At 47.8% G+C, this 25,515-nt stretch overlaps 1 protein-coding gene across 16 annotated transcripts in view; it reads right to left on the minus strand.

Annotated features, from left to right (window-relative positions):
• Positions 1-952: 952 nt before the first annotated feature.
• The window catches only part of LOC106574534 (mitogen-activated protein kinase kinase kinase kinase 4), a 45,308-nt gene continuing 20,745 nt past the window's right edge, over positions 953-25,515 (minus strand). Inside the window, exons 4-33 of one of the 16 annotated variants that reach the window (XM_014150475.2) lie at positions 21,217-21,342; positions 21,006-21,116; positions 20,711-20,801; positions 20,398-20,528; positions 20,178-20,232; positions 19,947-20,025; positions 19,281-19,456; positions 18,816-18,888; positions 18,356-18,566; positions 17,665-17,826; positions 17,474-17,560; positions 16,099-16,689; positions 14,683-14,838; positions 13,825-14,055; positions 13,008-13,114; positions 12,760-12,887; positions 12,514-12,611; positions 12,274-12,282; positions 11,598-11,776; positions 11,111-11,222; positions 10,606-10,893; positions 8,134-8,251; positions 7,696-7,866; positions 7,130-7,273; positions 6,833-6,967; positions 6,609-6,709; positions 6,345-6,494; positions 4,762-4,921; positions 3,654-3,793; positions 953-3,513 (exon numbers count right to left, since the gene is read on the minus strand). In XM_014150475.2, the coding sequence (XP_014005950.1) occupies positions 3,430-3,513; positions 3,654-3,793; positions 4,762-4,921; positions 6,345-6,494; positions 6,609-6,709; positions 6,833-6,967; positions 7,130-7,273; positions 7,696-7,866; positions 8,134-8,251; positions 10,606-10,893; positions 11,111-11,222; positions 11,598-11,776; positions 12,274-12,282; positions 12,514-12,611; positions 12,760-12,887; positions 13,008-13,114; positions 13,825-14,055; positions 14,683-14,838; positions 16,099-16,689; positions 17,474-17,560; positions 17,665-17,826; positions 18,356-18,566; positions 18,816-18,888; positions 19,281-19,456; positions 19,947-20,025; positions 20,178-20,232; positions 20,398-20,528; positions 20,711-20,801; positions 21,006-21,116; positions 21,217-21,342 (4,404 nt within the window). In that variant the 3' untranslated portion in view covers positions 953-3,429. Of the gene's footprint in view, positions 3,514-3,653; positions 3,794-4,761; positions 4,922-6,344; positions 6,495-6,608; positions 6,710-6,832; positions 6,968-7,129; positions 7,274-7,695; positions 7,867-8,133; positions 8,252-10,605; positions 10,894-11,110; positions 11,223-11,597; positions 11,777-12,273; positions 12,283-12,513; positions 12,612-12,759; positions 12,888-13,007; positions 13,115-13,824; positions 14,056-14,682; positions 14,839-16,098; positions 16,708-17,473; positions 17,561-17,664; positions 17,827-18,355; positions 18,567-18,815; positions 18,889-19,280; positions 19,457-19,946; positions 20,026-20,177; positions 20,233-20,397; positions 20,529-20,710; positions 20,802-21,005; positions 21,117-21,216; positions 21,343-25,515 lie in introns of all 16 variants that reach the window. The other 15 variants (XM_014150476.2, XM_014150473.2, XM_045697678.1 and 12 more) reach the window with 15 other exon arrangements.

A 25,515-nucleotide genomic window follows, 5' to 3' on the forward strand; every position in this document is an offset into this window, starting at 1 on the left:
ACAGCTGCAAAATGATACCGTTTGTAGATTACCTAACTAGTTAGCTAGCGTTGACAGGATTAGACCGCCTGCGGCATTGCTGCTTCCTTTTTAAGTTCGACGTGCAATTCATACCAAGCATCATGACACAGTCAGAACCACCAGTAACATCGTCCAAGCTAGCTACATACAAACGGCTAGTCAAATGTATGGCTCTTGTACGTGTGGCCCAAACTTGAACATTTCTTGTCATGATGCAGTTCACCTGCTGATGCTTGACATAAACATCCGTCTCGAGTTGTCTGGGAGGGAGATAGAGCAGACAGGCTAGGCTAGAGCAGACAGGGTAGGCTAGAGCAGACAGGCTAGGCTAGAGCAGACAGGCTAGAGCAGACAGGCTAGAGCAGACAGGCTAGAGCAGACAGGCTAGAGCAGACAGGCTAGAGCAGACAGGCTAGGCTAGAGCAGACAGGCTAGGCTAGAGCAGACAGGCTAGGCTAGAGCAGACAGGCTAGGCTAGAGCAGACAGGCTAGGCTAGAGCAGACAGGCTAGAGCAGACAGGCTAGAGCAGACAGGCTAGAGCAGACAGGCTAGAGCAGACAGGCTAGAGCAGACAGGCTAGAGCAGACAGGCTAGAGCAGACAGGCTAGAGCAGACAGGCTAGGCTAGGAGCAGTGTGTGGTACAGGGTCATCTTGTGGTGAGCTGACAGAAGTACACGTCTTTAATTAGTCTTTAATTAAATGGGTTACATTTTGGAAATGTCATGCAACATTTACTTGGGGTTCTTTTACATGGTTTGTATAAATGTTATCATATTTGGAACACTTAAAATACAATATCTCCATAATGTTTCTTAGGCTCAGATTAAATTTGACATTCAATTTGTTTACAGCCACCCATATATTTTACACAATAGAGAAGACTGAATGCTTTATGTTAAAGTGTTACAAAACTACCCCACGCAATTTAGTAAATTACTTAGGATTTTATTCAATGGAAAAAAGACCTTGAGGAAAATACAATAATTCCCATAATACACAGAGGGCATAAATTAGAGTAGCATGGTAGAAACACTTGAGGAAAACATGTCACCTGGCACCTGGGCAGCAGAGAACCTTGTCACAACGTTGCTGCAACATTGCCACAGCCAAGGGCACACTGCTGTGTAATCCAGGAAAATCAGTGATTTAAACTCAGAATTTTGTCATTTTTGAAAAGTGAATGAACAGAGGTCGAGGGTTATTCCTGTACATGAACCTCCAAATGATACAAAAGCTAAAAAAAAGGGAGAATTGCCCTAAAACAAACCATAAATATTTATATTGATGCACATTGGTTTAACAAAACATTGCCTCTGTAAACATTTTCAACATAATGTGTGCATTAATTTTTAAAAACCACTGCAGTCGCATAATTATAAGGGTAATAAAAATGACAAACTAAATCTAGTTGTTAAAAATGTTAGCGATACTTTCTGTAGTGGTTTGTAACACTGTTAAAATGTGTGACTTGTGCCATCTTGGCATTGCACCGCGTTTCACAGATTTGCAGAGGAAAAAGCATCTCATTTCTAAATTCTTACAGGCCTCTTTAGAGAGGCCTGGAATCATCGCACCCAAACAGGATGTGACAGTCCACTGTAAGAGGGTCAAGCTTTGGAGGGACATGTAACCCTAGAGACATTATGATTTCCATTCTTTAAAAAAAACGTTTGTCCATACACATACAAAACAATCTAACCGTGGTGCCAGTATCTCAGAAGACAAGGACAGTGGAGCTCCTCCACGCACCTTCAGACTGGCACCCAGGCTAACCAGGAAACATTAGGACAAACAAGTGCAGTCCCATTTCTCACTAGTTGGATCAAGAGGCGAGAGGAAAACAAAGGAAATAAAACCAGGAGCTGCTGGGGGTTTGGAAAAGCTTCCAGGTTGTTGTCATGTTGCTTTAAACCATAGCATACTACTGCCTGGACTGGGACAGACTGCACAAAACAAAATGTCCCCTTCTGCCAGAGTCGAGATACTAAAATAATGCAGACAGGCTGAGGGGGGTGAAGCTACCCGACTATGTTAGTCTGTTGGTATTAAAGAGTCCAACATCGAATTACAACGATTTCACAAATGTATCAAAATGGGGACCATGCTGCTTCATAATAGGTTTTACATTTATTAATTCAATCTCACTCAAATGTCAGACTTTGATACATTTCCTGTAGGAGTGATGAGCAAAACCTAATGCATTTGTCACAACAGATTGTACAAGTAGCCACAAACGTAAACCTGAATTCAGTGGAGGGGCCCATTAAAATGATAAACAAATCGAAAGCTGTGGTTGCTGATACATTTGGATATGTTGTGGATTTTAATGCTTCATCTACAAATCTTTAAGGTATATTTAAATCTTGACACTTGTTCCATTGAATACCCTGGTCATCATGCTACCAAATGCTGGGTTAAAGTCAAAACTCATGACCCAGACCGTTTTCTAGAGTCTACTGTACATATCAACCCATTCACAGTTCTTCCAACACAACCAAGGAGAGGCAATGTGGCACGTTAAAGTCGAGGGAGGCTGGAAAAGACCCTCAGGAGTATATGGGACTGGAAAGGCCCCTATAAGGTTGCAGTGTCCTATTAAGGGTTAAGTCCACGTCTTTTATGAAACTTCTCTCTATACTTTAACCCTGTCTTTAACCTTTATCAAGAGGAAGGCCGGAGTGAAAAAGAGACAACAAAAAAAAGTTACATTTTCAATGTCAAGCACGACCCATTTGAAAATGGAACCATGTGGTGTCAACGGCACGTCAGTCAGAGGAACTGATCTAAGAAACGCTCAACACAGAAGCTGACCTGAACATGACCTGGACTAAACACAATAACAAACTACTGTATGACCTTTCACCTGTCTGGTGCTATAAGGTCCCCTTCCTCCGCAACAGTCTCTCATCTTTTGTTATTTTCCTCCCTTTCGATCCTCCTCTGTCACACACACACACACACACACACACAGGCCCCTCTCTCTTCTCCCAATAGAGAGACATTAACATCTACCAGTGTTTTGAATAAGTCGGGCTCAGATCCCTACTCCCATTGGTGCAGGAGGGAAGGGAAGGCTCTAGTAGGGTTTGGGGGCCGAGAACGTCTGTTGTCAGAGCAGAGTGGCCAATGGGCATGATAACAGCACTACCAACTGACAAACAAACACAGTCCCATCAGCCTATAGGGACCCTGTGGCCTCCCCTTCATGATTTCAGTCCGTTTATCGTGCAATTGTCTTTTCTTATTTGAAACAGGTGAAATTCTAGGTAACGCGCCGCCTCAGAGCTCAGTGAAGCTCGGTACTCCAGTTGTACGTCAAGTTCAAGATAATCGTTGTGATGAGTCATCATTATGATGGTAATAAACTGAGGGGTGCTGTCTTCATGCTGCTGGGTGTGTGTGTACACTACCAGCTAAGCAGGGAGGTACGGCCCAGGGTCATGAAGTAGACCTGGCTGGAACCTCCAGAGCGCACCGACGCAAAGAACACCTGCAGGACAAAGACAGTGTGAGAGAGAGAGTGTGTGAGTGTGAGAGAGTAGCTTCATTGTCAACATCTCTAAGCGAGTAAGCAAAGAGTGTGTGTGTGTGTGTGTGTGTGTGTGTGTGTGTGTTGTACGCAGAACTCACCTTGTCGTTCCTCTCACACAGGAACTTGAGTCTCTGGGCTCTCTTGTGCATGAAGACCCCGTCCAGGTGTCCCGTCTCCACAGACCTGATCTCTATGGCCTTCTCCCCCCAGCCCATGATCTGGTTAGACCTAATGTAGGCTACACACACAGATGGACAATCAAGTTAGTAAGAACGTGTGTGTGTTTATTGCAAAGAACTTTTACTTAAATGAAAGGTATACAACTTAGTTTCACCACAAGCCACTCCTGTGTGTGTGTATATGTCTTAAAACATGTTCAGTGTGTGTGTGTGTGTGTGTGTGTGTGTGTACAGTGCATTCGGAAAGTATTCAGACCCCTTCACTTTTTCCACATTGTTATGTTACAGCCTTATTCTAAAATGGATCTACACACAGGAAACCTGGCACCATCCCTACAGTGAAGCATGGTGGTGGCAGCATCATGCTGTGGGGATGTTTTTCAGCAGCAGGGACTGGGAGACTAGTCAGGATTGAGGGACAGATGAACTGGGCATAGTACAGAGAGATCCTTGATGAGAACCTGCTCCAGAGCCCTCAGGACCTCTGACTGGGGCAAAGGTTCACCTTCCAACAGGACAACGACACTAAGTACACAGCCAAGACAACACAGGAGTGGCTTGGTCTCTGAATGTCATTGAGTGGCCCAGCCAGAGCCCCAACTTGAACCCAATCTAACATCTCTGGAGAGACCTGAAAATAGCTGTGCAGTGACGCTCCTCATCCAGCCTGACAGAGCTTGAGAGGATCTGCAGAGAAGAATGTGAGAAACTCCCCAAATAATGGTGTGCCAAGCTTGTAGGGTCATATCCAATAAGACTCAAGGCTGTAATCGTTGCTTCAACTGTAAAAGGTGCTTCAACAAAGTACTGAGTACTTACGGAAATGTGATATCAGTTTAGTATTTTTTATAAATCTGTTAATTTCTAAAAACATGTTTTTCACTTTTTCATTATGGGGTAGTGTGTGTAGACTGATGAGAGGAAAAAACGATTAAATCCATTTTAGAGTAAGGCTGTAATGTAACAAAATGTGGAAAAAGTGAAGGGGTCTGAATACTGTGCGTCCCAGTGTGTGAGTGTTACGTACCCACTGAGGTGGGCATCTCGCCCCACTGCAGCACCACGTCTTTGGTGATGCGTCCGTAGGTGTTGACGTAGACACCCTCATCCTCGTAACACACCAGCAGCTCAATGCCATCCGTGTTGGGCAGGATGATGATGGCATGGGACTGGATATTGGTCTGGATCTAAAGGGGTAAGGGAGGGTGGGAGGAGGAGGAGAGAGACAGAGCAAACAGAGAAACAAAAAGGTTAGTCTTGGGTCGTATTCATTAGGAACTTAGCTGAAGAAGAAAAACAACAACTGAAACAAGTAGGGACCATCTGTACTTGCCCAATAAGAAACACTCGTTTTCGCTTTCATCTTTTTGCTACAGTGTGATTTAATGAATATGCCCCCAGATACATGGGCTGAATCTCAAACCGAAGACTTGGCCCTTAAGTCCTTTATCGAGTGGCTACTGGCTGTTGTGTTTGACAGTGATCACTCCAGTCTGCCAGTGTTTTGGCCAAAATGATAATTGAGACGATAGCATGCTATGTCCCAACTGCAACTTTTCCAAATCTATTTGCGAGCGTCGTCTTCTGCGACCTGTTCCCGTAGCACGACTCATTTGCTATGAAACACGGACACCGGGTTCCTTGGGCAGACAGACTCATACTCCGACAGACAGTGAGAAAGTTGTAAAAACAACATCTCCATAGTCCTGCACAAAGTGTGTGCAAGTAAATCGGTTGCCAGTGATTTCATCAGCTGGTTTTAGCTTGTTGTAGCCTGCCGCTAGCTAGCTTCACTGACAAACACAGGGAATTTCAGTTAGCACTGGCTAAGGATGTTGGGCACTGCACTGAAACAGCATGTAGCTTGTCACTTACTTACGAGAGTTGGACAGCTTGTTGTAGACATGTCCCCAGTAGTCAGTCCGCACTTCAACATATTTCCAAAGCACCAATCGCTATGTTGGGTCAGCTAAACGCACAGCACAGCAACAGACTCGATAAATGTACTGAATCTGGGCAGAGCATGCTGTTTTCCGCTTCATTAAAACATGTTCATCGTGATAAAATTTTACTACAGTAGCTAGCTAACTTGCTTATGGAAAGAGCACTGCATTTAGTGTTGCACTAGCTGGTTGGTTAGCTTCTCTTTCCTTTCATATGACGTGACTGGCTCAGGATTAGCTAGCTAGTTAATAATGAACACGTTTGTGTAAATGATCAAACTTCAGAAATACACTAAACTCCTTAGCTAGATGTAAAATCCTGTCACTAAGAACTCAGAATTAAACTTCAAAATGTATTAAATGTTTTGATTTATCTTGACTTATTCTGAAAATGTTTGAGGGCGAGGAAGTAGTGACTATTGTTGCTAGGTAACATGCTAAGATTCATGGGAAGAAGTTGCTGCCAAGGGCTTTGAGTCGGAATAGGATGCCCATTTGATAAATAGGCATCCGAAGGGATGACTCGACAATTACCGTTTGAGATTGGCTCGATTGACTCGCGAACGTGTCCAGTGGTGAGTGTTCGGTTTGAGATTCGGCCATGGATTGGTGGAACAAAGAAAAACAGGAAGCAGAGGAACGAGATGGATAATAGATGGTCTCTTACGTGTGTGGGCAGGTAGATGTCATACACCGCCCCAGAGTCCACGTCCACGGCATGGAAGCCGTTGCTGGAGCCGTAGATGACCTTTAACCTCTGACCCTCCTCCACCGTCAGGTCAACCAGCAGGGGTTTGTGCACCAGGTCACCAAACGACTGCAGGAGGAAGACGGTTACAGAATGCACCTTTAAGGTCATATTTGTAGTGGGAATGTGAATGTAAACAAATGCCATGGTGGTCCGACTGCAGCCTTTGCCAGTTTACAGTACCTTGAAGGCCATGAACTTGTGGTACGGCTTGGGGGCCCACGCATAGACCTCCACAGAGTTCTTCAAGGCAAGAACCAAAAACTTGATCCTCTCATATTTCACTGAAGTCAAGAGAAAATACGTTTTTATTTCTGACCGCTCGTCAAGATTGGACGTGGACATGCTACATACAGCCTTGTAACTAGAGAAGTGTCATTCCTGATGGTAAATGGAGAGTTCCGTACCGACTTTGTAGTGTACGCAGCCCTCCAGCTCTCCTACAGTGACCCAGCCCTGCTTCTTCTCCACCTCTGGGTCGTTGTGCAAAATCTTGTTCCTCAGCCAGGACAGGTAGTACACACGCAACTTATTCTTCTTCCCTGTGTGTGTGTGTGTGTGTGTGTGTGTGTGTGTGTGTGTGTGTGTGAGAGAGAGCGAGAGAGAGGGAGGGATGGTGAGATAGAAAAACAAGAGAAAGGGCGAATGAGTTGGAGTATAGGATAAGTCAGGAGAGTGTGTCCGTGCACCTCCGTGGTCCGTACCTGATATAGTGACCAGGACGTTGAGTCCCTCCAGGACGTCCATCTGTTGGATGCGCCGTCGGCTGATGAGGGGGTAGACCTTCCCCTGACCGCTACGGTCCAGCAGCATCAGACCACTCTCTGTCCCCACCAGCAGGTTGACACCTGGGAGAGGACAGGGACACACACACACCAGTCAGAACCCAGGGGGAGGACAGGGACACACACACCAGTCAGAACCCAGGGGGAGGACAGGGACACACACACCAGTCAGAACCCAGGGGGAGGACAGGGACACACACACCAGTCAGAACCCAGGGGGAGGACAGGGACACACACACCAGTCAGAACCCAGGGGGAGGACAGGGACACACACACCAGTCAGAACCCAGGGGGAGGCAGGTCTGTCATGCTTGACATTAAACATATGATGGATTGACTTATCCTATACTCCAACTCATTCTCTCTTTCTCTATAAATGTTATCCATCCATTCATCTATCCATCCAAGCAGTATATCACATCCATCCATCTATCTATCTATCAACTCTATCCTTCCACTCAGCCACCTCTCCCTCAGGTACGTACCCCATAGTGCAGCACACAGGATCTCAGAGTTGAACCTCTTCTTGTACTTGCGGATCTCGGGCGTGTCGCTCTGGGGGCGTGTGTTGACCGGGTTCACATTGACCACGGAGCCCTTACGGGACGGGTCAGCCCGCAGGGCGTCCACCAGCCGCCCGTCGTTCCCGAAGGCCGCTGTGGACACCAAAGGTCAGATGTCAGAGAGAGAAGGGGCGGGGCTTTGCTTTGTCATGAATATCCTTTGTTGATCATGCTCTGTATTACACTTCCTGGGCCAAGCAGTGGCTTCATGTTCTATGTCTAGTTCAGGGTTTACTAACTCCTAGCTACTGACCCAGAGATGATTCTACTGCTAATGGATAAGATGAGGACGGGAGAAAAGAGAGCGCATCCTAAAAATCAGCATTAAAAAGGGTAGAGAAGGAAGAGGAGGTGACTCACCCATGTTGTTGAGGGAGCTGCCGCTGGAGGGGGAGACCTGCAGGAGGCGCGGGTCGATGAAGGGGGTGAAGGAGGAGGAAGACTTGTGTTTCTGCATGGTGTTGCTGGCCGATTGGGTCTGGCGACACAGGCACGGGAGTGAGAGCAGAATACACACACACACACACACACACACACACACACACACACACACACACAAAATAATAATAAGAATGTTGGGTGCTTATATTTGTCCTGTTTCAACTGTGTATTATACAGGTGCGAAATGGAAATGTGTTTTTTGCATATCCCAACTACCCCCGAGACAATCCTCAGAGAGTGGGGTCACGGCCAGGGTCAGACATTATCAGTTGTGACACTGGAGCAGTGAGGGTTAAGTGCCTTGCTCAAGGTCACATCAGCTGATTCTTTACCATGTCGCCTCTGGGATTCGAACTAGAGACCTTTCGGTTACTGGCTAGGCTATCTGCCGCCCTAAAAGATCCCCATCTACCTGGAACTCAACCGGGTCTGCTACACTATCAGTATTGCCTGAGCCCATTTCTCCTTGGCTTCATACAGTCAAATATTACAATATTGTTTATTGTATAATCCGTTTGTATTGAAGAATACTTTTTCCCCAGCAGGGGGAGCTATGGCAGCTGCAGTGAGTCTGGTTCCATCTCAGCAACGGATTCATTTTACTGCGCTCATGACGTTTTATGGTAGACATGTTCATTGCTGGGCTGACAATAACGTCATAAGGCTGAACAGGATTTATAGTAGCCAATTAACAGTACAATAGGAAGGGCCTGCAGGCTTGGCCAATCAAACTGAGAATCACTCAGATCTGCTTTAGAAACCACAGGGCTTCATAAAACACTATCTACACACTGAGTTCTGTTACAACACTCTACATCAGGACATCATCTAGTAACCAAACATGACATCTACTCTACGGACGGCAAGAACAAAACAATAAACACACACAAAACGCATGAGAAGATTTGACATGCAGTTGTTGTTGGAAGCAGACATAAAAAAACAAGGTTAGTGACTTAAAAGGAAAGCAGAACCAACATGGAAGACGAAACAAAGATGGCGTGTTCAGGATGGAAACAGAAATTCAGAGAGAAACGGGATGAAACGTGATGAAATATGAAAAGTTGCCAGTGTAAAGCACACAGATTTGATCAAACGCCACCATCAAAACGCAGCAGTTTATCATTAGGCTAAAAGGTAGCCGCGCTGTTCAGTGTCTTCCATGATAGTAGCGTTATCATGCTAACACACACCTTTAGTTGGGCAGTAAAAATCCATACAAGCTAGGGTTGTCCAAAAGCACCGCACACCAAGCATGCTAGCTACCACCCAGGCGCAGCCTACTACTAAACTGCTAGTGAAATTACATCAAAGCACTAGGGCCATGGAGAGATGTGAGATAAAGTCCAATGAGGTGTTCCACAACCTCTTAACCCCTGACAAGATGGACTACATAGACTTCACCTCCCAGCTTGCACCTGGGCAAAGTGTTTTACAAACGCTCTCTAGACGAGTAAAGCCGCTTGCTCATTGCTTAGGTCCCACACTAGGTGGTGCTAGTGTTAGAGGCAGTGCTATGAGTAATATTCAGAAGGTGCAGCAGCCCAGAGATCATTAGTCAGTTCAGTCAGCCAGCCAACAGGGGGCAGAGTAGACTGAATAACCAGAGTAGCCAGCCAGCAGGGGGCAGAGTAGACTGAATAACCAGAGTAGCCAGCCAGCAGGGGGCAGAGTAGACTGAATAACCAGAGTAGCCAGCCAACAGGGGACAGAGTAGACTGAATAAATCAGAGTAGCCAGCCAACAGGGGGCAGAGTAGACTGAATAAATCAGAGTAGCCAGCCAACAGGGGGCAGTGTAGACTGAATAAATCAGAGTAGCCAGCCAACAGGGGGCAGAGTAGACTGAATAAATCAGAGTAGCCAGCCAACAGGGGGCAGAGTAGACTGAATAAATCAGAGTAGCCAGCCAACAGGGGGCAGAGTAGACTGAATAAATCAGAGTAGCCAGCCAACAGGGGGGCAGAGTAGACTGAATAAATCAGAGTAGCCAGCCAACAGGGGGCAGAGTAGACTGAATAAATCAGAGTAGCCAGCCAACAGGGGGCAGAGTAGACTGAATAAATCAGAGTAGCCAGCCAACAGGGGACAGAGTAGACTGAATAAATCAGAGTAGCCAGCCAACAGGGGGCAGAGTAGACTGAATAAATCAGAGTAGCCAGCCAACAGGGGGCAGAGTAGACTGAATAAATCAGAGTAGCCAGCCAACAGGGGACAGAGTAGACTGAATAAATCAGAGTAGCCAGCCAACAGGGGGCAGAGTAGACTGAATAAATCAGAGTAGCCAGCCAACAGGGGACAGAGTAGACTGAATAAATCAGAGTAGCCAGCCAACAGGGGACAGAGTAGACTGAACAACCAGAGTAGCCAGCTTAAGGGACAGGGGACATACCTCGATGGCAATGAGCTTGTCCAGGGGGGTCTGGGGGGACATGGCTGGGCTGACATGGCTGGAGGAGGAGGAGGAGATGGAGATGGAAGAAGAGGTGGAGGAGGCAGAGGTGGGGGAGTGGTGGCTCTGCTGAATAAGGTCTGGCAGCAGGTGAATGCGGCCGGCAAAGCCGTTTTTCTCCTGGTGACCGTTACCAGGACCGTGAGGAGTGTGCGCTTGAACGGCCGCACCGGGACCGGAGGAGGATGAAGAGACATTGACCTCCGGGCGCTTTTTGTCGCCCGCGCTCTGTAACCAAGAACAACCTCAACTTCTCTCTCGTTTTCCACTAGTAACTGTACATGATAGTGTGCTTTACCAGCAAACAAAGACTCAACATAGGAAATCAAACAAGATGATAACAAATGAAACCAGGGGTGGAAGTGGGGGAATATGGCTTACATTTAGTACTACAGACAAAAGAGGGGAGACATGATAACAAGCAGAGGGTCTTCTGCAGTCCTACCTGTCGGATGACCAAGGTACCATCCTTGGAGGGTGTGGTGAGGTCGTTCTCTGAGTCGTCGTGGGCCAGCAAGGTCTTCAGGGATGCAGTCTCTCCGTTACTCAGACCTCTCCTGGTGTAAACAGTACGTCTCATATTCAAACTCCAATTATTAATAATACATGGGACTTTATATATCGCACTTTTCAATGACCCAAATGACCCACCTCATACAAGTCTTTCTGTGCTATATAGTATATATGATCGTCTTTTCATGTTGATATAATGTAACGTCAAGGTGTGCCGCCCGCTCCATCTGAAAGCCTTTCTTTAGGGCAGTATCACTAAGGCCCAGAGTTCATAAAGCATCAGAGAGTGCTGATCTACGATCGGTTTTGCCTTTCAGATCATAATGAATGAGATTACATGGACGGGGGGGGAACCTGATTGCAGACTAAGACGCTTTGTGAATACGGTGCCCAGGTCAGAGGTCAGGGTTGTTACGTACCCGGCCCTGGTATCCTCTGCTCCCGAGGTGGACTCGTCTGCTGCGTCCTGGTCCACTTCTTCATCGTCGTCTTCGTCGGTGGTGCCCGACTCCTCGCTGGAGGAGGAGTAGTCTGTCACCTTGTGGGGGGGCCGCACATCCTCCACTGCCCGCAGCTCTTTGGCCAGGGCCGTCAGGTCCTAGAGGTCAGAGATCAACGAGGGGTCAAATAAGGCTCTGAATATTTTCAATACTCCCTTTCCTAATATCATCACTGATTTAAACCATGTCAGATCACTGACTACTAGTCTTACAGGGGGAGGATGCATTGTCAAAAGGATTGAATCATTCCCCATACATTAAGGCCATAACATTAACCTCAGTTCTACTGAAAACAGTGATGTGCCAGGTAAAGACTGGACTGGTGATGGAGTAAGAGAAACTGGATTGGGACGGAGCAGGCAGGAGGCAAGAAGACAGCAGGGAGAACGGCGGGGTCAGAGGTGCGTCGTCAGCCAATCACGTGGCAGCCAAGGAGAGGAGGACCAATGAGGCAAATGGAAAAGCGATGGAATTGGGCACTGAGCTTCTCACAGGACAACCCTCTTCTGAAAACGGATTGGCATACATGGTGGCCCATGCGGTGTGTAAATAAGCATAGCAACAGAGCATGACGTTCTTATGCACGCTTGCTTACCACGTCACCCTATACAATTCCCCCCATAATCACATGGTTGGAGTAATGGGATGCCACAGGTTGCCGTGTCATGGCCCATAGGGAACACCAAAAGATAAGACAACGGGATAGTCAGTCAGTCATACAAACACCACCACACTGTTACTGTAGCAGGCTGCAGTGCTGGCCTGGTTTACAGCCAGATGCAGGGACCATCACTACAACACTATGTGGATACAGTCATAGGAGACAGGTTCTTACGGCTGGCCGGTTGGGTCGGGCGAAGTCCTTCTTGTCGTCAGGCTTTTTGGCAGAGTTGTCGGGGCGTTGCAGTGGGGAGCCCTCAGACTTAGACGATGCTGGAGGAGAGGATGGTAAACCAACGTCAGTGGAAGACCTACAAGATACTGAATGCAGTGTTGTACATCCAGTATGCTGTGTGTGTGTCTGTTCGTGTGTGTGTGTCTGTTCGTGTGTGTGTGTGTGTGTGTGTGTGTGTGCACTCACAGCGTGCTCTGAACCTCTCCCCAGAGCCAGCCTGGGTGCTGGAGTTGGAGGAGCCAGAGGAGCTGCCACTACCGGGCCTGGGAACCAGCTTCTCCACTCGGTCCCACAGCAGACGTGGCTCCGCATTACTGGAAGACACACAACACAGGAGAGAGATTGAAAACACACACACACACACACACACTTCCCCATACCCACCCCGCGAACAATTGAACTTCTTCAAACACCACACAGAGCTGACCGCCTACCTGCCGGCGCTCCTCTGTACTGCCTGGTTGCTAGGCGGGGCAGAGGCCTGGAGAGGAGAGTCTCTGCGTGACAACACAGGGGACCTGGACGTTGTCCTCACTGGAACCTGTAGTAGACAAGACAGACGCCCTCACACACCTGGCTACAGGAGCATAAACCACCACCACCACACAGCAGGTCCTCGCACCGCTGCATAGCCCCAATCCCTCTTCCCAAAATGGGCCTTCTACCCTCCAACTACAAACAGATGGCTGGATCATTTTATTCATCTACGAAGACATGGATATTGGTAATGGACCCAGATCATTATTCACTAGCTATGATGTATTATCCCCACCAAGCAGTGGTCTGTTCAGGGGTTTCCAAACTCAGGAAACCCTGGTCTAGGTGCTGCTTTTGGTCAGCCCTAAGTTACATTAGTGAACAGTGAATATGATGGGCATGCATGATGTACACGGTGAAGAGGAACAACTCATGAAGCCATGCAGGACCACGTGGTGTGTAGTTAGGCAGTGGAAGCACAGCACTGAGTACAGCTAGTTACTATACACTGGGACAATTGCAGCTACAACCAGGAGTTATAGTCAGTCACTGATCATACTACTGGACCAGACCACCAGTCTAATCTACCTTATTGTAGCTCTACACTATGCTGTGGGACATAGCCTTACAATGGCGAAGGCAAAAGCCCACAGTGCAATCCCACTGGTGTTGAATGGGACACCCAGAGAGGCTGTAGACATGGCTAGCTTGCCCTTGAGAGGGGACCACAGATGGGGGCTGAAAAAGGGGGTCCCCTGGGGTGTCCTTTCTTACCCTGGGGGGAACCTCGTCGCTGGGGCCCAAGGCGGGGGGCTGGGGGTCAGTGCGTGCAGCTGATGGTGCGGCAGCAGAGGGGTGAAGGTGGTGGTTGTGGGGCTCCTGGGAGCGCAGATGGAGATGTGCAAAACTAGGAACGGCGGGTTCACTGAAGGAATGGGAGCGAGACACGACAGGGGGCGGGGCGGCGCTGCTGCTCTTAAGAGCGGCCAGGTGGGACCACTGGACCTTCCAGACAGACACACAGAGGGGAGAAAACAGGGGGGAGGTAGGAGGGAGAAGGTCAAACCAGAGTGAAGGCACAGAGATGAAGGGCATGGCTGAAAACATATGCATATATACATGTAACATATGCATATAATAGACATGCATTGCACATACAGACGGCATGCAGTCAGAGACGTACACATACAAAAGCGACAACAGAAACCGTCAGACAGGTTCATGCACAAAAACATTTACAGTGAAGACAAATAACAGGACAACAGGTAGTTGAATGGCACAGTGAGAGGGGCACGGAGATGAGTGAAGTGGAGCCAAGCAGCCAATCACATGCAGCCTCCTCTGGCATCCTGGGTAATGTTTATCACGCCACTGAAGGGACAACCTTTTGCTCAGGTCAATTAGTGGAAGGTTCCAGAAATCCCACTGACACACATGAGTAGATCTACTGACATCACGGAGCATGTCATTGTATTGGGACCTCTACTAGCTCATCCACAGAGATACATCATTCCATATCTGTGTGGGTGCTAGAATGGACAACTCGTGGCGTCAATGCCTTGCTGTCAGGTGACCTACTGAATGGAGAGCGATAGATGGAGAGAGAGAAGGGAAGGATGAGAAGGGGTTTACCTGTGGTTCCATGGGTCGGTGCATGGCAGGCGGGACGGACTCGGAGGAGGAGCCGCCGTTAGAGAAGGGTTCGGAGCGGGGGGGCACGGGGGGCTGCTTGGTGGGTGGGGCGGTCTGGGGGGAGCCCTGGATGTTCTTTCGGAAGCGCTCGTCGGCCTGGGAGTGCAGGACAGACAGACAGGACAAAGACAGACAGGGTCAGTGAGGATCAGCGGGGTCAAGGTTGAGGCATTAACGCGACGACAAAATACACAAGGAGAACGAGGAAGAGTCAACACTGAAGCCGACGCCTTGTTATGGACAGGGAGGGAAGGTCCGCTGACATGCACACGAGCCCACCTCTGTTAATAATCTTAAACACCTCCAGGGGGAGTCATCCCAGAGAACACAGTCTCTCTCTAGGACCCAGCAGCACACATACGTTAGTGTGGGCCTGAGCTGACCACATGCATGACACCCTCTCCAGTCACTTACCTGAAGAGTACAAGGCACAGCCGCATAACAAACCATCACGCTCATTTAGTGGGTTACGGGAGTGGAAGACAAGAGCAGGAACCCTGAATACTTCATCTGCTTTTCATCACCGGGGCAGAGACAGCAATACAACACAGGAATGTGTGAAGGACTGACAGCGTCGACTTAACATCACCTACTGCTTAAGGCTATATCAACTCAAGCCCGTTGATTTAAATATTTGTGTTACATTCAGGTATGGTAACGCAACTGAACGCATATGAAAGAAAAACAGATGCATTTTTCTTGAAATGAATTATAGCTGACTAATGGCAAGAGAAAATGTACGGTGTTTTGCGTAGTCAAACCATTTGGTCCTAAACACAAAATGATGTCGACAGAGATGCAGCTTGCAGCGCTTCAGTCTATACTTAGTCTTTTTCTTGCTCAGTCCTCTCAAGATTCAGACACGTCATCCTCGAGACGTTTTAGTAGAGAAGCTTCAGATAGTCAAGCAAAGACTAGAGGCAGAAGTGAAGCAACACAGCTCTGCATTAGTTCAGTTTTAGAGAGGCGGTGGTTGTGAGCGACTGGCTTTCTTTTCTCTCTACTGTCCTCTCCTCTCAGCCGCAAGGTCAAACAAAACGGTTGCCTGAGAAGTCAATTCACTAATACATTTTGTGTAGCGCCACCGAATAAGAAACAGACAACGACATTGTTATCCTAGCAAGGTGAAGTCACAGGCTATTTTGTGTCGCATACATTAAACGCAGCGCTACATTGGACTGTGTGAGGTATGAAACATTATTAGAAGATGATAACTGAAAGAAAAAAGAAATCCATAGCTCCAGCTCACACCACCAGGACTAACAGAACACGCTGTGTGGAGAGGCGGGCAGGCAGCTAGAATAGAAGTAGCAGCAGGCAGCAGGAGAAGGAAGTGACGTCGGTGTTGGGGTTCACCTCTCTGATTGGCTGAGGGTCGCCGAGAGGGTCGCTAGGCTCCGAGTGGTCGGTCTGTGGGGACTTGGGGCCATCTAGGCCCCCGGTCTGTGAGGGTTTAGTAACGTCTGTGGACTGGCTGGCTAGGGCATCGCTATTGTCAGAGGGGGGATTTTCTGAGTCTTCATCAACACTGTTTGGGGACAGTTTCTGAGGGGTCTTGGTCGTATTTTCCCAGGACGTGGTTTGTGGGGACTTTGTGGTATCCAAGGACATTCTCCGTGGGGCGTTAGCAGTGGCGTTGTCCAGGAAGTGGGTTTGTGGGGACCTAGTGTTATCGCATGACGTTCTCCGTGAAGCAAGAGAATTAACATTGTTGAGGAAGTGGGGTTGTGGAGCTGGGGCTCTATCGCGTACGGGGCCCGGGGACGTTGTCTGAGGGCCTTTGCTAGTACTGTCAGGGGACATTCTCTTGGAGTCCTCGGTCTTTTCGCAGGGCTGCGGTGGTTTGTTGTCGTGCTGGAGGGACAGCAGATAGGCCTGCTCTTGCTGCAGACGCTTGTGGAGACGCTCTGCCTTCCGCTGCTCCTCCAGCTCCCGCCATTTGAACTCCTGATGCAGAGTGCGCGGCTGAGTTGAGGCACATTAGACATGGGGGAAGTGGCTAATGGCATGTATAAGCTAATGCTACCTTGGGGTTATCACTTGAAAACTGATTCAGCGTAGTTCTATAAAGATGAAGTAAACTTGATAAATTAAAGCCTACAAACATGTTAAATAAAGTCTACATTAAGATGCAGATTCTTTCATTTCATTACCCACAAATAAATTCATGTTACAACCTTCTTTGGTGAGTAATAGAAACAAAGTTGAGGATTGGGTGAATAGTGTGGAATGGTTCAATTTATGGGAAGCAAGACAGAATGGTGAATTCTGAGCAATAAAGAAACATAAAAAGGTGATTATATATATATATATACCCCTCTCTCTCAACTAATTTCCTCAGGATGTGAATGGAGACACCGACAGAGAAACATAGGAACTCCATCTTCCTGTATGGTATTTCCCAATGACAAATCTATACAACAGCTAACATCAACCATATATCAGACAACATAGCCAGAACACCTTGCCTTGATTACCACCTATGTTCTAGAAAAGAGCTTGCTCCTAAATGTGCGATCCAGTCCTGAAAACAGGGGCTTTCTCAGCGGGGTGCAACATTTCCAACGTTGTCAATACAAATGTAATAGAATACAGCTCCAGACACCATTCCCTGTTCTACTTGACAAGCCTCACGGGTGCTCTACGTAACCAATTTCTGAACGTTCTGTAACGTTGCGCCCTCCTGAACGCGCCCCTGGAAAGTAAGAGTGGTAGGATGCAAGTTTCTTACCAGGAGCATGGCCTGTTCATGGAGCAGCTGCTGCTGCAGGATCTCCAGGTGCCTCTGCTCCTCCTCCAGCTGCCGACGAATGTACTCCTGTCAATCAAACACAGCCTCCATGATTGGATGAAATACAGGAAGTGACAAAACTGCCCAGCGTGTCGGCCAATTAGAGTGCTTCTTGTCACTTAAAGACCTACCTGCTCACGGTCGCTCCTCCTCTTCTCCTCCTCCGCCCTCCGGCGCTCGTCGTCCTCTTTCCGTCGCCGTTCCATCTCCTCCATGCGCCTCTTCTCCTCCTGCTCGCGGCGGCGCTGCTCGCGCTCCTGCTGCCTCCTCATCTCGCGCTCGCGCCGCTGTTGCTGTGAGGCACCAGGAGGGGGCGACAGAGAGAGAACCTCAGGGATACGACACACAGGGAGAGCTGAAATTCTAGTTGGGATTCCCTGTTCAAAGATATTATGAGATATCGCTGCTACTATGGCAATGATTTTCCATAGTAGCAGTGATCTGAATGGTTTGAGGAAAACAAGAGAGGATGGGAAGTCAAATACAGGCTTTGGTGAATTGATCAAGCGAGGAGCAGCTGTCTATAGATCTAGAAACATAGGACACCTTTTATCCTTGTAATGGCAGTCTTCTGTGACAGCATGGGCTGAGTCATTGTGGGCTATCCAAGTTCGACCCTCTATGGGGTGATCACAGTTTCTCTGTCCAATCGTGGCTGCAGGATCAACCTACACCCCGCCCATTTCTTCAGACAGCAGAACTCGCCAATCGAGTTATTCAGAGCATGCAGCACCTCGCACTGTACTCGCACCCTAAATTCTACATACAAGTTTTACTTTAAAAAAAAGTTTACATCTATGAATCAATGTTTATTAACTCTACCTCCTCCAGTCGCCTCCTCTGCTCCTTCTGTTGCTCAATGCGTTTCTGCCTCTCGGCCAATAGTTGGCGCTTGTACTCCTCCTGCTCACGGAGCTGCTGCTCCTGCAGGAGCTGCTGTCGGCGCAGCGCCTCCGAGCGCTCCTTGTTCTCCTGCTGCAGCCGGATGAAGTCCTTACGCAGCGTCGACTCCCCCGGCATGTTCACTATGGAGCTGCAGGGTGGACCAGCGGATACGAGGGAATAGTGATTTAGTTCATGGGAACAGTAAGTTAGTTCATGAGTTAATTCAAGATTATTTCAAGGGAATAGTTAAGTCGGTTTCTGTGTCAGATGGGTGGAGTTGTTTAGCGATTCCAGGTAGGTGTTCACTACACTGGTGGCAGGCGAGGAGTGCTTTCCCGGCTAGATTGTGAATTGCAAAATGAACTGTGTACATCAACGTGTAACACTAAGACATTACCTAGGCTCTCCCTCTTGCTCTCCAGCATCCTCCTCTTCCTCCTCACTCCCGCTGTACTCATATTCAGTCTCATCTGAAAAAACAAGACGTGGATAGTGTGGCAAGATGTAGAAACATGGGCTATTCAATGTAAACATCAAATCATTTCTTAACATCAAATCATTTCTGGGTAACAATTAAGTACGTTAATGTGATTTGTTTCTTTTCAACCATTTTAATTGAAAACAAAATAGCTACTTAGCAAAGAGCAATTTATACTCCCAAAGTATCTGGGATTGGTCTGAGTTGGGAAAATGGTTTGGAACTCTCTCATTGGTCTATTAACTAATTTACCACCTGGTGATTTCCCACCCAAAACAGGCAGAGATTTCAGGCAATCTTTTCAAAACAGCTCTTACACTAAAAGGGCACCGTCATCATTTTGACAGTATTACTTTAAGACTGTGATTAAACAGGTAGACTCACCTTTCTCTCCCCTCTTCTTCTTGGTGCGGTCGATGTGGTCTTTGAGCTGGATGCGGACCTGCCTCTCGTTGGGCTGGTCCCTGATGAAGGGGTGCTTGAGCAGCTGCTCGGTGGGGGGCCGCTGGTTGTAGTTCTTCACCAGGGAGCCCTCGATGAAGCTGCAAAACTTCTTAGACCTAAGGGGGGGGGGGCAGATGAGGCCGCTAATGAGATCACCACCAGTCGTATTACCACCAGTAAACATGTGGTCTGAGGGGTTTGTTGTCTGACATAAAATAAATCCATCTTCTACAACCCTCTGACAAGACAACAAATGACAGACTGAAACTAACCGTCAAGAGCCTGAGAACCTACAAGTCTGAAATAGGCAGGTCCTGTTTTATCCATTAAGACAGAAACCCAGTGAGCCATTCATAACTTATATACAATGAATATTCTGGGAAAAACCCGTCGTCTCAGAAGAAAAGCGGTCATAATCGTAAATGCACCGGTGCCAGAGGAAAGTCTGAGGGTTGAGTTTTCCCCCGGAACGAGGGCTGGGGAGCCTCGCCGTGAGCCAACAGGCCTTCCTCCCATGTGCCACAGCTGTTCAGAGAGGAGGAGGAGGGGGGAGGAGAGCGAGAGAGGAGACCTCTAAACCCGGCTGACAGAATCTTGGTAACTTACCACTTCTTGGACTTGAGACGCGGGGGAGGGTTCCTTGGGATGAGGAAGAGTGCTCGCATCGGATGCATGTCGCACAGCGCTGAAAGTGAACACACACACCAGAAGAGATAAAGGAGGGAATCAGTAGAAACATGACAGCGAGAAAAGCAAAAGACAAGGGCAGAAGGAACCAATAGAGTTGCCATCTAAAAGAGACGATAGAGGTGGGACCTGGGGAAGGCAGGTACTTACGAGGAGCTCCTTCGGCCATTTCAATGGCCGTGATTCCAGTGGACCACAAGTCACTCTGAGAGACACACAGTGAGAGAGGCATCAGAGATAGCAACACACACACACTACATCAGACACTGAGGAGCAACATCCTCGACCCCACATCGTACCAGTAGCTAAAGATGTCAAGGAGGACATAGGGGGCTAAAAGATCTGAGTACTGTGAGGAAGAGGGTCTTACTCTGTAGTCGTAGGTGGCCTCAGGGTTCTCGTCACAGGCGATGACCTCGGGCGCCATCCAATAGGGCGTCCCGATGAATGTGTTCCTCCTCCCCACCGTTCGGTCCAACTGGGCACTCACGCCAAAGTCCACTGACAAGACAACCAATCAGAAGAGACAAGTTGAAACTAGTTATATACAACTGCACTGCAGTAAACACCTAGACTAGGTGACTGGCTAAAATGGCTGTGATTTTGGAGTTCCGAGATTGGCAGCTGCAGGGTTTAGACCAATCAGGGTTGTTGTCCGTAACGTACAAAACAATGTCACTCACCAAGCTTGACCTCGGCGTTCTCTGTGAGCAGGACGTTCTGTCCCTTGATGTCACGGTGGATGACGTGGTGGGCGTGCAGGTGGGCCAGTCCCTGAAGAAGAGGAGGAGGAGGAGGAGAGGGAAGTGTGTAGAGATGAGACCACATGTCTAAGACCAGAGCTGAGCATTGATGTAGTGGAGGGTGAAGACTTGTCACCTTTCTATTTACATGTGTATTACATAATGAACAAGGAGACTGAAGACAGGAGGTAAAAGGGAAGAGGAGGGGATGGAGGGGGCCGGAGGAGAAGCTCACCCGGAGGATTTCTCTGGAGATGTAGGCGATCCAGTCCTCCTTAAGCTGGTTTCCTTTAGTGTTCTTCACCAGGTCTGTGATGGAGCCCGCCCCACAGAACTCCATCACCAGCTACAGGAAACACACACAGATGAATACATAAGCACTTCTAAGGCTAAATGAGTGTCAAAACAGTAAAAGCCATTGGGAAACAGTCCTGCTAGACACTCACCCACAGTTGGTCATCGTGCCCCGGGGGACTCTTCTTGATAAAAGCACCGTAGTATGTGGCAATGTTTCTGTGATGGGAGTACTTCTTCAGCATATTGATCTCCAGTTTGATCTCCTCCTCCTCATCCTACAGGCACACAGACACCACTAGTCATTAGATGAAGAGAGAAGGGGGAGGAAGACCTCATAGGAAAATAACTATCGTGTGTGTGTGTGCGGACGGTTCCAGATTGATTATTATCCATCATTTCCCACATTCCACAAAGGCCAAGTCTCGTGGGGGTTGGTAAGTGCCTTTGTAGGGGGGAATTAAACCCTCATTCATCCACGGCCCCTAAACAATGTGACATCTCGGCTACGCAGTACACACACTGCCCTAACGACTTCTTTGTTTGGGTATTAATGATGTGTATCTCATTGTGTGTGTGTGGTCCATGGCAGACAGAATCCATTATACCATCTGTGACCCATCTCTCTATACGACTTAGGAGTGTGAACATTTAAACTAAATTGAGATCCTTAACATTAAGAAAAATTCCAAACAGAAACGGTTTCCTTCCACAAATTTAAAACCACAGTACAGTTCCATTATTTTCCGTGTTACAGCGTAAGAGGCCTGGGGAAAGTTGTGTCATTTAAATAAAACCAGAGAGGAAGAGGCGAACTTCAGGCTACTTTGGTGAATTTGCAAATCAAGGAAGACAAGACATTGCGAGAGACAGATTACCAAGACACATGAGCCCGGTTCTGCCTGCCCCCTCCCTGGCTCGCCTGCTCTTTCTCTTCGCTAATGATGCGAGTGTGTACAGCATTCCATTGTGAGACACAGCTTTTGATTGCCGATAGATAGGCTTAGTGCACGGTTCTGCCTGTCTGCCTGGTGACCAACCTGCCTATTCTGATAGATAGGCTTAGTGCACGGTTCTGCCTGTCTGCCTGGTGACCAACCTGCCTATTCTGATAGATAGGCTTAGTGCACGGTTCTGCCTGTCTGCCTGGTGACCAACCTGCCTATTCTGATAGATAGGCTTAGTGCACGGTTCTGCCTGTCTGCCTGGTGACCAACCTGCCTATTCTGATAGATAGGCTTAGTGCACGGTTCTGCCTGTCTGCCTGGTGACCAACCTGCCTATTCTGATAGATAGGCTTAGTGCACGGTTCTGCCCGTCTGCCTGGTGACCCAACCTGCCTATTCTGATAGATAGGCTTAGTGCACGGTTCTGCCTGTCTGCCTGGTGACCCAACCTGCCTATTCTGATAGATAGGCTTAGTGCACGGTTCTGCCTGTCTGCCTGGTGACCCAACCTGCCTATTCTGATAGATAGGCCTAGTGCACGGTTCTGCCTGTCTGCCTGGTGACCAACCTGCCTATTCTGTGCACCGCTCCTCTCTCGCCATCCCTCACGACGAAAGATGCGAGTGTTTGTCTTCACGGAATTACGGCAACTAATCAGTCTCCTCCGTTCTAAACATACTGAATGTTAAGAGTCACGTGGGAGTCGACTCTCCAACATTATACCATCGTAGTTAACGGACGGAAAAAGACAGAAAGGCAAGCGACAGCAGCTAAGCCCTGTATGGCAATACTTTGAGAAGTTCAATGAGAAGGAAATGCAAACTTTGAGGTGGAATTGAGGTACAGGTGCAATGCTTAACCATCTGAAAAGGGACTAACCGTGAGACACAAACCGTTGCTGGCAGAAGCGCAGCAGCATTGTGAATTGACGTGGAATTTTATGAATTTTTCTTATCGTTTTTACAGAAAACCGATTATTATTTAAAAAAAATTATTTAAAAGATGTTTAATTTACCACAGCCCTAATACGACTGTACATGTATATATCAAACCCCCTCCGCTAAACAACTGGAATTCCATTAGAGCCCATGCCTACACATTTATTTCCAACTTCAGGAGAGAATCATTTTAAAATCAGGCTTTTCAGCAGTAGAATGATTTCAATGTGCTATCCCCATTCATAACCTAAACACACACACACACACACACACACACACACACAAATGGGGTTTTACACATCCAAGACCTTAACACCCACACAAAAACAGCCTCCCTCCCCCACCTCACATGAAAACGGCGAGAAAAGGTCACGCCGCGATCTCTTCTGTTGCAACAACTTAAACAATGATTAACAGTGACACCAACTGACACACAGCGAGTGGTAAAGCCCTGTGACGGCAGAGGTGTGTTTAAAGACGCACGTAGGAACACGCACACAGTTCTCTTCCACCAGACCCTTCCAGGACCAGCAGGTAGAGGCTGTCTGTCGGCTGTGCAGGCAGCTGTATTGCTGCTCTCCCTCCCTCTTTCCCATTTTCCCCGCAGCTGTTTGTGAACAGGGACAGGCGGCTGCCTGAGCATTCCTGACAATCACTAGGACAAAAACGAGGGGGGGAATTCACTTTTGGGTATGTGATTGTCTATTTAGACAGAAATGTACATTTCATTGCCATTATCATTCAAGCGGTTAACTCAGCACCATGTAGGTCAAAGGGTAAAACAATACACAGCATAGCCAGGCATTTAAACTGGGAGAGCAGAGCTTGGAGCTGGCTAACAGTGCTGCCCAGGACGGCCCTGCCCACCTCTCCCTCTCTCAGCAACAGTAACAGATTGCTAGGACAACAGAGAGCTGTTGTTGAGGTAACAAGCGCTCTTCCACCTGGCAGGGTGAAGCTACAGAGTCATTCATACTCATATAACTGTACTTCTGTGTGTGTGTACGTAACCTGCCTATAGAGGTGAATCGCACTACATCTATCCATCATATCTTAGACTAGAGGCGATATCAGGGCAGGTGTATGACGACGTAACAGCGGGGTGGAGTGGGTCCTCACTAGTTACCACAGAGTAATAAACCCCACCTATTTCTACAATTTCTATTCTTAATTTTTATTTTAAGCCTAACCTTATCCACAATGCCAACTTCATGCCTAACCTTAAACTAACACTAAAAAACAACTCATTTTTGTTTTCATGAATTGTAGCGATAGACCTTTTTGGCTTTGTGGGAACCAGGTGAGACATGCCCTATGACACCCATGGCAGGAAACGGTTAGGCAACACATCATCAGAGCCTTACTCATGACAGGCAGCAGGGAGTGGCAGGCAGGGGCAAGTCAGGGCATAAGAACAGAGAAACTGGTCGAGAACCAGAATGACCAAATTGGCATGCAACGGAATTGAGAATTTGACTTAGGCAATGTTTAAGAGTAAACGTTATTCGACATGGGCCACATGGTAGGCCTATAGTACAAAGGCTATATCATAAAACTAACCACAAGTCCCTTGGGATGGGGGGGGGGGGGGGGGGGTTGATTGCATTAGGTTGTGTGTGTGTGTGGCCCAGCTAGTTCCATATTCACTGGGAGGTCCTATTTCAGTAGCAGAATGCCACAGAGAGCGCAAAGGGCTGCCCTCCTGCCTGCCTCAAAATGACATAATTTAGCCATAAAACATCCTGCTGGCTTTAGCTGTAATGAGCTCTGATTATTATCCTGAGATTTACGAGTGGCTGATTACGGAGAAGTCAAAGTTCTTCCTGAAATGTAGACGGACCTCAAAAGAACTTCCATGTAGACTAGCACATTCTAAATGAGGAGTTGACTAACTACAATACAAGACCACAACACGACATGAACGTCAAACACCTCATTCCAAAATCATTGCATTAATATGGAGTTGGTCCCCCCTTTGCTGCTATAACAACCTCCACACTCCACACTGGGAAGGCTTTCTACTAGATGTTGGAACATTGCTGCAGGGACTTGGCTTCCATTCAGCCACAAGAGTATTAGTGAGGTTGTGCACAGATGTTGGGCGATTAGGCCTGACTCAGTGGCCGTTCAAATTCATCCCAAAGGTGTTTGATGGGGTTGAGGTCAGGGCTCTGTGCAGGCCAGTCAAGTTCTTCCACACCAATCACGACAAACCATTTATGTTTGGACCTCGAATTGTGGACGGTGGCATTGTCATGTTGAAACAGGAAAGGGCCTTCCCCAAACTGTTGCCACAAAGTGAGAAGCACAGAATCAAGAATGTCATTGTATGCTGTAGTGTTAAGATTTCCCTTCACTGGAACTAAGGGGCCTAGCCTGAACCATGAAAATCAGCCCCAGTCCATTATTCCTCCTCCACCAAACTTCACAGTTGGCACTATTCATTGGGGCTGGTAGCGTTCTCCTGGCATCCGCCAAACCCAGATTCGTCCGTCAGAATGCAAGATGGTGAAGCGTGATTCATCACTCCAGAGAACATGTTTCCACTGCTCCAGAGTCCAATGGC

The sequence above is a fragment of the Salmo salar genome, chromosome ssa16 (assembly GCF_905237065.1).
Source record: "Salmo salar chromosome ssa16, Ssal_v3.1, whole genome shotgun sequence".
Classification (NCBI taxonomy): domain Eukaryota; kingdom Metazoa; phylum Chordata; class Actinopteri; order Salmoniformes; family Salmonidae; genus Salmo; species Salmo salar.